General features: G+C 51.5%; 1 protein-coding gene across 1 annotated transcript in view; it reads right to left on the bottom strand.

Annotated features, from left to right (window-relative positions):
• The window catches only part of SLC30A3 (solute carrier family 30 member 3), a 123,321-nt gene extending 109,594 nt beyond the window's left edge, over positions 1 to 13,727 (bottom strand). Inside the window, exon 1 of the mRNA XM_075341402.1 lies at positions 12,981 to 13,727. Coding sequence (XP_075197517.1) covers positions 12,981 to 13,057 — 77 coding nt within the window. The 5' untranslated portion in view covers positions 13,058 to 13,727. The remainder of the gene's footprint in view (positions 1 to 12,980) is intronic.
• Positions 13,728 to 14,087: the final 360 nt, after the last annotated feature.

Below are 14,087 nucleotides of genomic sequence, written 5' to 3' on the forward strand. Positions count from 1 at the left end.
CCATAGACATATACAGCCGTGACATGAGGAGAAGTGAGGTGTCTGCAGCCCCATAGATATATACAGCCGTGACATGAGGAGAAGTGAGGTGACTGCGGTCCCATAGATATATACAGCCGTGACATGAGAAGTGAGGTGACTGTGGCCCCATAGATATATACAGCCGTGACATGAGGAGAAGTGAGGTGACTGTGGCCCCATAGATATATACAGCCGTGACATGAGGAGAAGTGAGGTGACTGCGGCCCCATAGACATATACAGCCGTGACATGAGGAGAAGTGAGGTGACTGTGGCCCCATAGATATATACAGCCGTGACATGAGGAGAAGTGAGGTGACTGCGGCCCCATAGACATATACAGCCGTGACATGAGGAGAAGTGAGGTGACTGCGGCCCCATAGATATATACAGCCGTGACATGAGGAGAAGTGAGGTGACTGCGGCCCCATAGATATATACAGCCGTGACATGAGGAGAAGTGAGGTGACTGCGGCCCCATAGATATATACAGCCGTGACATGAGTAGTGAGGTGACTGCAGCCCCATAGACATATACAGCCGTGACATGAGGAGAAGTGAGGTGACTGCGGCCCCATAGATATATACAGCCGTGACATGAGGAGAAGTGAGGTGACTGCGGCCCCATAGACATATACAGCCGTGACATGAGGAGAAGTGAGGTGACTGCGGCCCCATAGACATATACAGCCGTGACATGAGGAGAAGTGAGGTGACTGCGGCCCCATAGACATATACAGCCGTGACATGAGGAGAAGTGAGGTGACTGCGGCCCCATAGATATATACAGCCGTGACATGAGGAGAAGTGAGGTGACTGCGGCCCCATAGACATATACAGCCATGACATGAGAAGTGAGGTGACTGTGGCCCCATAGATATATACAGCCGTGACATGAGGAGAAGTGAGGTAACTGCGGCCCCATAGATATATACAGCCGTGACATGAGGAGAAGTGAGGTGACTGCGGCCCCATAGACATATACAGCCATGACATGAGAAGTGAGGTGACTGTGGCCCCATAGATATATACAGCCGTGACATGAGGAGAAGTGGGGTGTCTGCAGCCCCATAGATATATACAGCCGTGACATGAGGAGAAGTGAGGTGTCTGTGGCCCCATAGATATATACAGCCGTGACATGAGGAGAAGTGAGGTGACTGCAGCCCCATAGATATATACAGCCGTGACATGAGGAGAAGTGAGGTGACTGCGGCCCCATAGATATATACAGCCGTGACATGAGGAGAAGTGAGGTGACTGCGGCCCCATAGATATATACAGCCGTGACATGAGGAGAAGTGAGGTGTCTGCAGCCCCATAGATATATACAGCCGTGACATGAGGAGAAGTGAGGTGACTGCGGCCCCATAGATATATACAGCCGTGACATGAGGAGAAGTGAGGTGACTGCGGCCCCATAGATATATACAGCCGTGACATGAGGAGAAGTGAGGTGACTGCAGCCCCATAGACATATACAGCCGTGACATGAGGAGAAGTGAGGTGACTGCGGCCCCATAGATATATACAGCCGTGACATGATGAGAAGTGAGGTGACTGCGGCCCCATAGATATATACAGCTGTGACATGAGGAGAAGTGAGGTGACTGCGGCCCCATAGATATATACAGCCGTGACATGAGGAGAAGTGAGGTGACTGCAGCCCCATAGACATATACAGCCGTGACATGATGAGAAGTGAGGTGACTGCGGCCCCATAGATATATACAGCCGTGACATGAGGAGAAGTGAGGTGACTGCGGCCCCATAGACATATACAGCCGTGACATGAGGAGAAGTGGGGTGTCTGCGGCCCCATAGATATATACAGCCGTGACATGAGGAGAAGTGAGGTGACTGCGGCCCCATAGATATATACAGCCGTGACATGAGGAGAAGTGAGGTGACTGCAGCCCCATAGACATATACAGCCGTGACATGAGGAGAAGTGGGGTGTCTGCGGCCCCATAGATATATACAGCCGTGACATGAGGAGAAGTGAGGTGACTGCGGCCCCATAGATATATACAGCCGTGACATGAGGAGAAGTGAGGTGACTGCAGCCCCATAGACATATACAGCCGTGACATGAGGAGAAGTGAGGTGACTGCGGCCCCATAGATATATACAGCCGTGACATGAGGAGCAGTGAGGTGACTGCGGCCCCATAGATATATACAGCCGTGACATGAGGAGAAGTGAGGTAACTGGGGCCCCATAGATATATACAGCCGTGACATGAGAAGAAGTGAGGTGACTGCGGCCCCATAGACATATACAGCCGTGACATGAGGAGAAGTGAGGTGTCTGCAGCCCCATAGATATATACAGCCGTGACATGAGGAGAAGTGAGGTGACTGCGGTCCCATAGATATATACAGCCGTGACATGAGAAGTGAGGTGACTGTGGCCCCATAGATATATACAGCTGTGACATGAGGAGAAGTGAGGTGACTGTGGCCCCATAGATATATACAGCCGTGACATGAGGAGAAGTGAGGTGACTGTGGCCCCATAGATATATACAGCCGTGACATGAGAAGTGAGGTGACTGCGGCCCCATAGATATATACAGCCGTGACATGAGGAGAAGTGAGGTGACTGCGGCCCCATAGACATATACAGCCGTGACATGAGGAGAAGTGAGGTGACTGCGGCCCCATAGATATATACAGCCGTGACATGAGGAGAAGTGAGGTGACTGCGGCCCCATAGACATATACAGCCGTGACATGAGGAGAAGTGAGGTGACTGCGGCCCCATAGATATATACAGCCGTGACATGAGGAGAAGTGAGGTGACTGTGGCCCCATAGACATATACAGCCGTGACATGAGGAGAAGTGAGGTGACTGCGGCCCCATAGATATATACAGCCGTGACATGAGGAGAAGTGAGGTGACTGCGGCCCCATAGATATATACAGCCGTGACATGAGAAGTGAGGTGACTGCGGCCCCATAGATATATACAGCCGTGACATGAAAAGTGAGGTGTCTGCGGCCCCATAGATATATACAGCCGTGACATGAGGAGAAGTGAGGTGACTGCGGCCCCATAGATATATACAGCCGTGACATGAGAAGTGAGGTGACTGTGGCCCCATAGATATATACAGCCGTGACATGAGGAGAAGTGAGGTGACTGTGGCCCCATAGATATATACAGCCGTGACATGAGAAGTGAGGTGACTGCGGCCCCATAGATATATACAGCCGTGACATGAGGAGAAGTGAGGTGACTGCGGCCCCATAGACATATACAGCCGTGACATGAGGAGAAGTGAGGTGTCTGCAGCCCCATAGATATATACAGCCGTGACATGAGGAGAAGTGAGGTGACTGCGGTCCCATAGATATATACAGCCGTGACATGAGAAGTGAGGTGACTGTGGCCCCATAGATATATACAGCCGTGACATGAGGAGAAGTGAGGTGACTGTGGCCCCATAGATATATACAGCCGTGACATGAGGAGAAGTGAGGTGACTGCGGCCCCATAGACATATACAGCCGTGACATGAGGAGAAGTGAGGTGACTGTGGCCCCATAGATATATACAGCCGTGACATGAGGAGAAGTGAGGTGACTGCGGCCCCATAGACATATACAGCCGTGACATGAGGAGAAGTGAGGTGACTGCGGCCCCATAGATATATACAGCCGTGACATGAGGAGAAGTGAGGTGACTGCGGCCCCATAGATATATACAGCCGTGACATGAGGAGAAGTGAGGTGACTGCGGCCCCATAGATATATACAGCCGTGACATGAGTAGTGAGGTGACTGCAGCCCCATAGACATATACAGCCGTGACATGAGGAGAAGTGAGGTGACTGCGGCCCCATAGATATATACAGCCGTGACATGAGGAGAAGTGAGGTGACTGCGGCCCCATAGACATATACAGCCGTGACATGAGGAGAAGTGAGGTGACTGCGGCCCCATAGACATATACAGCCGTGACATGAGGAGAAGTGAGGTGACTGCGGCCCCATAGACATATACAGCCGTGACATGAGGAGAAGTGAGGTGACTGCGGCCCCATAGATATATACAGCCGTGACATGAGGAGAAGTGAGGTGACTGCGGCCCCATAGACATATACAGCCATGACATGAGAAGTGAGGTGACTGTGGCCCCATAGATATATACAGCCGTGACATGAGGAGAAGTGAGGTAACTGCGGCCCCATAGATATATACAGCCGTGACATGAGGAGAAGTGAGGTGACTGCGGCCCCATAGACATATACAGCCATGACATGAGAAGTGAGGTGACTGTGGCCCCATAGATATATACAGCCGTGACATGAGGAGAAGTGGGGTGTCTGCAGCCCCATAGATATATACAGCCGTGACATGAGGAGAAGTGAGGTGTCTGTGGCCCCATAGATATATACAGCCGTGACATGAGGAGAAGTGAGGTGACTGCAGCCCCATAGATATATACAGCCGTGACATGAGGAGAAGTGAGGTGACTGCGGCCCCATAGATATATACAGCCGTGACATGAGGAGAAGTGAGGTGACTGCGGCCCCATAGATATATACAGCCGTGACATGAGGAGAAGTGAGGTGTCTGCAGCCCCATAGATATATACAGCCGTGACATGAGGAGAAGTGAGGTGACTGCGGCCCCATAGATATATACAGCCGTGACATGAGGAGAAGTGAGGTGACTGCGGCCCCATAGATATATACAGCCGTGACATGAGGAGAAGTGAGGTGACTGCAGCCCCATAGACATATACAGCCGTGACATGAGGAGAAGTGAGGTGACTGCGGCCCCATAGATATATACAGCCGTGACATGATGAGAAGTGAGGTGACTGCGGCCCCATAGATATATACAGCTGTGACATGAGGAGAAGTGAGGTGACTGCGGCCCCATAGATATATACAGCCGTGACATGAGGAGAAGTGAGGTGACTGCAGCCCCATAGACATATACAGCCGTGACATGATGAGAAGTGAGGTGACTGCGGCCCCATAGATATATACAGCCGTGACATGAGGAGAAGTGAGGTGACTGCGGCCCCATAGACATATACAGCCGTGACATGAGGAGAAGTGGGGTGTCTGCGGCCCCATAGATATATACAGCCGTGACATGAGGAGAAGTGAGGTGACTGCGGCCCCATAGATATATACAGCCGTGACATGAGGAGAAGTGAGGTGACTGCAGCCCCATAGACATATACAGCCGTGACATGAGGAGAAGTGGGGTGTCTGCGGCCCCATAGATATATACAGCCGTGACATGAGGAGAAGTGAGGTGACTGCGGCCCCATAGATATATACAGCCGTGACATGAGGAGAAGTGAGGTGACTGCAGCCCCATAGACATATACAGCCGTGACATGAGGAGAAGTGAGGTGACTGCGGCCCCATAGATATATACAGCCGTGACATGAGGAGAAGTGAGGTGACTGCGGCCCCATAGATATATACAGCTGTGACATGAGGAGAAGTGAGGTGACTGCGGCCCCATAGATATATACAGCCATGACATGAGGAGAAGTGAGGTGACTGCGGCCCCATAGACATATACAGCCGTGACATGAGGAGAAGTGAGGTGACTGCGGCCCCATAGATATATACAGCCGTGACATGAGAAGTGAGGTGACTGCAGCCCCATAGACATATACAGCCGTGACATGAGGAGAAGTGAGGTGACTGCGGCCCCATAGATATATACAGCCGTGACATGAGAAGTGAAGTGTCTGCAGCCCCATAGATATATACAGCCGTGACATGAGGAGAAGTGAGGTGACTGCAGCCCCATAGATATATACAGCCGTGACATGAGAAGTGAGGTGACTGCGGCCCCATAGATATATACAGCCGTGACATGAGGAGAAGTGAGGTGACTGCGGCCCCATAGATATATACAGCCGTGACATGAGGAGAAGTGAGGTGACTGCGGCCCCATAGACATATACAGCCGTGACATGAGAAGTGAGGTGACTGCAGCCCCATAGACATATACAGCCGTGACATGAGGAGAAGTGAGGTGACTGCGGCCCCATAGATATATACAGCTGTGACATGAGGAGAAGTGAGGTGACTGCGATGTGTTCTGATGTTAAAGCTCCTTGTAAACAATGGAATAAAGAGACAATGCGAGGCCTGTGTGCACCGGGCTCTGATCTGGAGGGATGGGGCTCATTAATCTGCAGCGGGGCAGCGAACCATGGACGATGGCTTCCCCCTCCCAGATATCAGGAGCACTGATTTACTGAGCTCACCCCAATAATGACCCTATTATCTGCGCTCTCCACACCGGGTAATTAACTCCACACAAGTGACATCCAGATCCTCCACCGAGGGCGATAATAATCAGGGAGGGGGCGGCCATGGTAGGATCGTAAGCTCCTGTGCCACTATGCAATATGCGATATTCCTGGGAAAGTGGAAAGTATATATATATTATTATACACACACACACACACACACACACACACACACACACACACACACACACACACACATACATACATACAGTCATATGAATAAGTTTGTGCACCCCTATTAATGGTAACCTTTTTTCTTTATAACAATTTGGGTTTTTGCTATTTCAGTCTCATATATCTAATAACTGATGGACTGAGTAATATTTCTGGATTGAAATGAGGTTTATTGTACTAACAGAAAATGTGCAATCTGCATTTAAACTAAATTTGACCGGTGCAAAAGTATGGGCACGTCAACATAAAAGTGACATTAATATTTTGTAGATCCTCCTTTTGCACAAATCACAGCCTCTAGTGGCTTCCTGTAGCTTTTAATGAGTTCCTGGATCCTGGATGAAGGTATATTTGACCATTCCTGTTTACAAAACAATTCCAGTTCAGGTAAGTTTGATGGTCTCGAGCATGGACAGCCGCTTCACATCATCCCACAGATGTTCAATGATATCCAGGTCTGGGGACTGGGATGGCCATTCCAGAACATTGTAATTGTTCCTCTGCATGAATGCCTGAGTAGATTTGGAGCGGTGTTTTGGATCATTGTCTTGCTGAAATATCCATCCCCTGCGTAACTTCAACTTCGTTACTGATTCTTGCACATTATTGTCAAGAATCTGCTGATACTGAGCTGAATCCATGCGACCCTCAACTTTAACAAGATTCCCGGTGCCGGCATTGGCCACACAGCCCCAAAGCATGATGGAACCTCCACCAAATTTTACTGTGGGTAGCAAGTGCTTTTCTTGGAATGCCGTGTTTTTTGCCTCCATGCATAACGCCTTTTTGTATGACCAAACAACTCAATCTTTGTTTCATCAGTCCACAGGACCTTCTTCCAAGATGTAACTGGCTTGTCCAAATGTGCTTTTGCATACCTCAGGCGACTCTGTTTGTGGCGTGCTTGCAGAAACGGCTTCTTTCGCATCACTCTCCCATACAGCTTCTCCTTGTGCAACATGCGCTGTATTGTTGACAGATGCACATTGACACCATCTGCAGCAAGATGATGCTGCAGGTCTTTGGAGGTGGTCTGTGGATTGTCCTTGACTGTTCTCACCATTCTTCTTCTCTGCCTTTCTGATATTTTTCTTGGCCTGCCACTTCTGGGCTTAACAAGAACTGTACGTGTGTTCTTCCATTTCCTTACCATGTTCCTCACAGTGGAAACTGACAGGTTAAATCTCTGAGACAACTTTTTGTACCTTCCCCTGAACAACTATGTTGAATAATCTTTGTTTTCAGATCATTTGAGAGTTGTTTTGAGGCGCCCATGATGCCACTCTTCATAGGAGATTCAACTAGGAGAACAACCTGCAAGTGGCCACCTTAAATACCTTTTCTCATGATTGGATACACCGGCCTATGAAGGTCAAAGCTCAATGAGGTTACAAAACCAATGTAGTGCTTCAGTAAGTCAGTAAAAAGTAGTTAGGAGGGTTCAAATGAAGAAATTGATAAGGGTGCCCATACTTTTGCACCGGTCAAATTTTGTTTAAATGCGGATTGCACATTTTCTGTTAGTACAATAAACCTCATTTCAATCCAGAAATATTCCTCAGTCCATCAGTTATTAGATATATGAAACTGAAATAGCAAAAACCCAAATTGTTATAAAGAAAAAAGGTTAACATTAATAGGGGTGCCCAAACTTTTTCATATGACTGTACATATTCATTGAGTGACCGCACGTTAACTGCGTCCTCAGTATTCAGTGACCGCCCGTCTCCTCCGTCCTCAGTATTCAGTGACCGCCCGTCTCCTCCATCCTCAGTATTCAGTGACCGCCCGTCTCCTCCATCCTCATTGTTTAGTGACCGCCCGTCTCCTGCGTCCTTAGTATTTAGTGACCGCCCATCTCCTCCGTTCTCAGTATTCAATAACCGCCCGTCTTCTCTGTCCTCATTATTTGGTAACTGCTCTTTTCCTCTGTCCTCAGTCTTCAATGACCGCCAGTCTCCTCCGTCCTCAGTATCTGGTAATCCCTGTCTCCTCCGTCCTCAGTATACTCTGACCATCTGTCTCCTCCATCCTCATTATCCAGTGACTGCCCGTCTCCTCCGTCCTCAGTGACTGAATACTGAAGCGACTATCGGTCACCGAATACTGAGGACGGAGGCGACTATCGGTCACCGGATACAGAGGATGGAGGCGACTGGCAGTCACCAGATACTGAGGATGGAGGCGACGGGCGGTCACCGGATACTGAGGGCGGAGGCGACTGGCGGTCACCGTATACTGAGGGCGGAGGCGACTGGCGGTCACCGGTTACTGAGGGCGGAGGCGACTGGCGGTTCACCGGATACTGAGAGCGGAGGCGACTGGCGGTCACCGGATACTGAGGGCGGAGGCGACTGGCGGTTCACCGGATACTGAGAGCGGAGGCGACTGGCGGTCACCGGATACTGAGAGGGGGCGACTGGCGGTCACCGGATACAGAGGGCGGAGGCGACTGGCGGTCACCGGATACAGAGGGCGGAGGCGACTGGCGGTCACCGGATACTGAGGACGGAGGCGACTGGCGGTCATTGGATACTGAGGACGGAGGCGACTGGCGGTCACCGGATACTGAGGGCGGAGGCGACTGGCGGTCACCGGATACTGGGGGCGGAGGCAACTGGCGGTCACCGGATACAGAGGGCGGAGGCCACTGGCGGTCACCGGATACAGAGGGCGGAGGCGACTGGCGGTCACCGGATACAGAGGGCGGAGGCGACTGGCGGTCACTGGATACAGAGGGCGGAGGCGACTGGCGGTTACCGAATACTAAGGACGGAGGCGACTGGCGGTCACCGAATACTGAGGACGGAGGCGACTATCGGTCACCGAATACTGAGGACGGAGGCGACTGGCGGTCACCGGATACTGAGGATGGAGGCGACTGGCGGTCACCGGATACTGAGGGCGGAGGCGACTGGCGGTCACAGGCTACTGGGGGCGGAGGCGACTGGCGGTCACCGGCTACTGAGGGCGGAAGCAACTGGCAGTCACCGAGGGCGGAGGCGACTGGCAGTCATTGGATACTGAGGGCGGAGGCGACTGGCGGTCACCGGCTACTGAGGGCGGAGGCGACTGGCGGTCACCGGCTACTGAGGGAGGAGGCGACTGGCGGTCACTGGCTACTGAGGGAGGAGGCGACTGGCGGTCACCGGATACGGAGGCGACTGGCGGTCAGCGGATACGGAGCGCAGATGCGACTGGCAGTCACCAAACACTGAGTATGGAGTTGACGGGTCTCTCATTATATGGGGTCACTCTGATCTCCTCTCATTATATGGGGGGGTCTGATCTCCTCTGATTATATGGGGTCGCTCTGATCTCCTCTGATTATATGGGGTCGCTCTGATCCCCTCTGATTATATGGGGTCGCTCTGATCTCCTCTGATTATATGCGGTCGCTCTGATCTCCTCTGATTATATGGGGTCGCTCTGTCCCCTCTCATTATATGGGGTGGCTCTGATCTCCTCTCATTATATGGGGTCGCTCTGATCTCCTCTCATTATATGGGGGGTCTGATCTCCTCTCATTATATGGGGTCACTCTGATCTCCTCTCATTATATGGGGTCGCTCTGATCTCCTCTCATTATATGGGGTCGCACTGATCTCCTCTCATTATATGGGGTCGCTCTGATCTCCTCTCATTATATGGGGTCGCTCTGATCTCCTCTCATTATATGGGGTCGCTCTCATCTCCTCTCATTATATGGGGTCGCTCTCATCTCCTCTCATATGGGGTCGCTCTGATCTCCTCTCATTATATGGGGTCGCTCTCATCTCCTCTCATTATATGGGGTCGCTCTGATCTCCTCTCATTATATGGGGTCGCTCTGATCTCCTCTCATTATATGGAGTCGCTCTGATCTCCTCTCATTATATGGGGGGGTCTGATCTCCTCTCATTATATGGGGTCGCTCTGATCTCCTCTCATTATATGGGGTCACTCTGATCTCCTCTCATTATATGGGGTCGCTCTGATCTCCTCTCATTATATGGGGTTGCTCTGATCTCCTCTCATTATATGGTGTCGCTCTGATCTCCTCTCATTATATGGGGTTGCTCTGATCTCCTCATTATATGGGGGGGTCTGGTCTCCTCTCATTATATGGGGGGGTCTGATCTCCTCTCATTATATGGGGTCGCTCTGATCTCCTCTCATTATATGGGGTCACTCTGATCTCCTCTCATTATATGGGGTCGCTCTGATCTCCTCTCATTATATGGGGTTGCTCTGATCTCCTCTCATTATATGGTGTCGCTCTGATCTCCTCTCATTATATGGGGTTGCTCTGATCTCCTCATTATATGGGGTCGCTCTGATCTCCTCTCATTATATGGGGTCGCTCTGATCTCCTCTCATTATATGGGGTCGCTCTGATCTCCTCTCATTATATGGGGTGGCTCTGATCTCCTCTCATTATATGGGGTCGCTCTGATCTCCTCTCATTATATGGGGTCGCTCTGATCTCCTCTCATTATATGGGGTCGCTCTGATCTCCTCTCATTTTATGGGGTCACTCTGATCTCCTCTCATTATATGGGGTCGCTCGGATCTCCTCTCATTATATGGGGTCGCTCTGATCTCCTCTCATTATATGGGGTCGCTCGGATCTCCTCTCATTATATGGGGTCGCTCGGATCTCCTCTCATTATATGTGGTCGCTCTGATCTCCTCTCATTATATGGGGTCGCTCTGATCTCCTCTCATTATATGGGGTCGCTCGGATCTCCTCTCATTATATGGGGTCGCTCTGATCTCCTCTCATTATATGGGGTCGCTCGGATCTCCTCTCATTATATGGGGTCGCTCTCATCTCCTCTCATATGGGGTCGCTCTGATCTCCTCTCATTATATGGGGTCGCTCTCATCTCCTCTCATTATATGGGGTCGCTCTGATCTCCTCTCATTATATGGGGTGGCTCTGATCTCCTCTCATTATATGGGGTCGCTCTCATCTCCTCTCATTATATGGGGTGGCTCTGATCTCCTCTCATTATATGGGGTCGCTCGGATCTCCTCTCATTATATGGGGTCACTCTGATCTCCTCTCATTATATGGGGTCACTCTGATCTCCTCTCATTATATGGGGTCGCTTGGATCTCCTCTCATTATATGGGGTCGCTCGGATCTCCTCTCATTATATGGGGTCGCTCGGATCTCCTCTCATTATATGGGGTCGCTCTGATCTCCTCTCATTATATGGGGTCACTCTGATCTCCTCTCATTATATGGGGTCGCTCGGATCTCCTCTCATTATATGGGGTCGCTCGGATCTCCTCTCATTATATGGGGTCGCTCGGATCTCCTCTCATTATATGGGGTCGCTCGGATCTCCTCTCATTATTTGGGGTCGCTCTGATCTCCTCTCATTATATGGGGTCGCTCGGATCTCCTCTCATTATATGGGGTCGCTCGGATCTCCTCTCATTATATGGGGTCGCTCGGATCTCCTCTCATTATATGGGGTCGCTCGGATCTCCTCTCATTATTTGGGGTCGCTCTGATCTCCTCTCATTATATGGGGTCACTCTGATCTCCTCTCATTATATGGGGTCGCTCGGATCTCCTCTCATTATATGGGGTCGCTCGGATCTCCTCTCATTATATGGGGTCGCTCGGATCTCCTCTCATTATATGGGGTCGCTCGGATCTCCTCTCATTATTTGGGGTCGCTCTGATCTCCTCTCATTATATGGGGTGGCTCTGGTCTACTTTGCCATGTAGGTCCATATTTCCAGACTGCGGTGGGGTACATCTGTGATGCAGGGCTGGCTGCGGTGCGGGTGGATGGTGTGACGTGTTTGTGGGGTGATGTCTGTACGGATTTTGCACATGTGGGGTGATCAGATTCACGGCAGGTGGAGAGGATGTAGATCGGAGGTTTTTAGCATGTCCGTATATCTGGGGTGTATGGGATTTTGCAGTGATGCTCTACGTGTTTCTGGTTTGTAGGGTAAAGCGTTCTGCATTTGGGATGTGCGGTGCGAGATGTGGTGATATGTGGAGCGTGGCGAGATTAATGCCCTGTACGTGCTGTGATGGGTGCACACGGCTTACACGCTGCAGGGACCTGATGTGGGGTCTGCAGGGTGCGGGGTCTGCAGGGTGTAGGGATCTGATGTGGGGTCTGCAGGGTGTGGGGTCTGCAGGGTGCCGGGTCTGCAGGGACCTGATGTGGGGTCTGCAGGGTGCGGCGTCTGCAGGGTGCGGGGTCTGCAGGGTGTGGGGTCTGCAGGGTGCGGCGTCTGCAGGGTGCGGGGTCTGCAGGGTGTGGGGTCTGCAGGGTGCCGGGTCTGCAGGGACCTGATGTGGGGTCTGCAGGGTGCGGGGTCTGCAGGGTGCGGGGTCTGCAGGGTGCATTGTGTGCAGAGGGTTGGATTTTGGATGGGTGTTGTTGTTCAGGCATTGGGGTGATGGGGTGTAGGGCCACTTGTGGTTGGCTGTAGGGGGGCATGCAGTGTGGGGGTATTTTAGGGTGAATCATCACTCACCTCTTGATCTTCAGGCTGCCCCCTCCCTGGTTGGGCTCCACCAGTCTCCGCGTCTCCGAGTCTCCCCCAGGCTCCATTCTGGGAATCGTGGGCTCCAGTTTGGGGTCACACTCCCATGTCTATGCACAGAGGGTCCAGTGAGATGGACTTGCAGAGTGGGGTCCCGTCAGTGCCAGAGGGGTGTTACAAGGTTTGTTGTAATATTCTACAGAGCTGCATCCAAAATAATCTGCAGAATGGGGTCTGGTTGCAATAATCTGCAGAATGGGGTCCGGCTGCAATAATCTGCAGAATGCGGTCCGGCTGCAATAATCTGCAGAATGGGGTCTGGCTGCAATAATCTGCAGAATGGGGTCCGGCTGCAATAATCTGCGGAATGGGGTCCGGCTGCAATAATCTGCAGAATGGGGTCCGGCTGCAATAATCTGCAGAATGGGGTCTGGCTGCAATAATCTGCAGAATGCGGTCCGGCTGCAATAATCTGCAGAATGGGGTCTGGCTGCAATAATCTGCAGAATGGGGTCCGGCTGCAATAATCTGCGGAATGGGGTCCGGCTGCAATAATCTGCAGAATGGGGTCCGGCTGCAATAATCTGCAGAATGGGGTCCGGCTGCAGTATCAGGTGCAATAATCTGCAGCGTGGGGTCTGGTGGGATATAGAGTCCTGCTGTATGTAGCGAGTCTAGAGCTCTGCAGAGAGTGAAGTGAGAGGCTGCAGCCGAGGGACGATGTGCGAGCGATCAGATGAGAGATCGCAGCCGGTGTGAGAGGAGCAGGAGGAGCTCCCTCTACAGACCCCGGCAGAGGCAGCCCACCACGGCTCGTCCTGTCTGCAAAGCTTCTCCGTCCAGCACATGGATGGCACATGGATGAGTCACAGACGGATGGCACATGGATGGATGGTACACGGATGACTCTTGGATGGATGGCACACGGATGACTCTTGGATGGATGATACATGGATGACTCTTGGATGGATGGCACACGGATGACTCTTGGATGGATGATACATGGATGACTCTTGGATGGATGGTACACGGATGACTCTTGGATGGATGGTACACGGATGACTCTTGGATGGATGGTACACGGATGACTCTTGGATG

Source organism: Anomaloglossus baeobatrachus, chromosome 3 (genome assembly GCF_048569485.1).
Source record: "Anomaloglossus baeobatrachus isolate aAnoBae1 chromosome 3, aAnoBae1.hap1, whole genome shotgun sequence".
Classification (NCBI taxonomy): Eukaryota; Metazoa; Chordata; class Amphibia; order Anura; family Aromobatidae; genus Anomaloglossus; species Anomaloglossus baeobatrachus.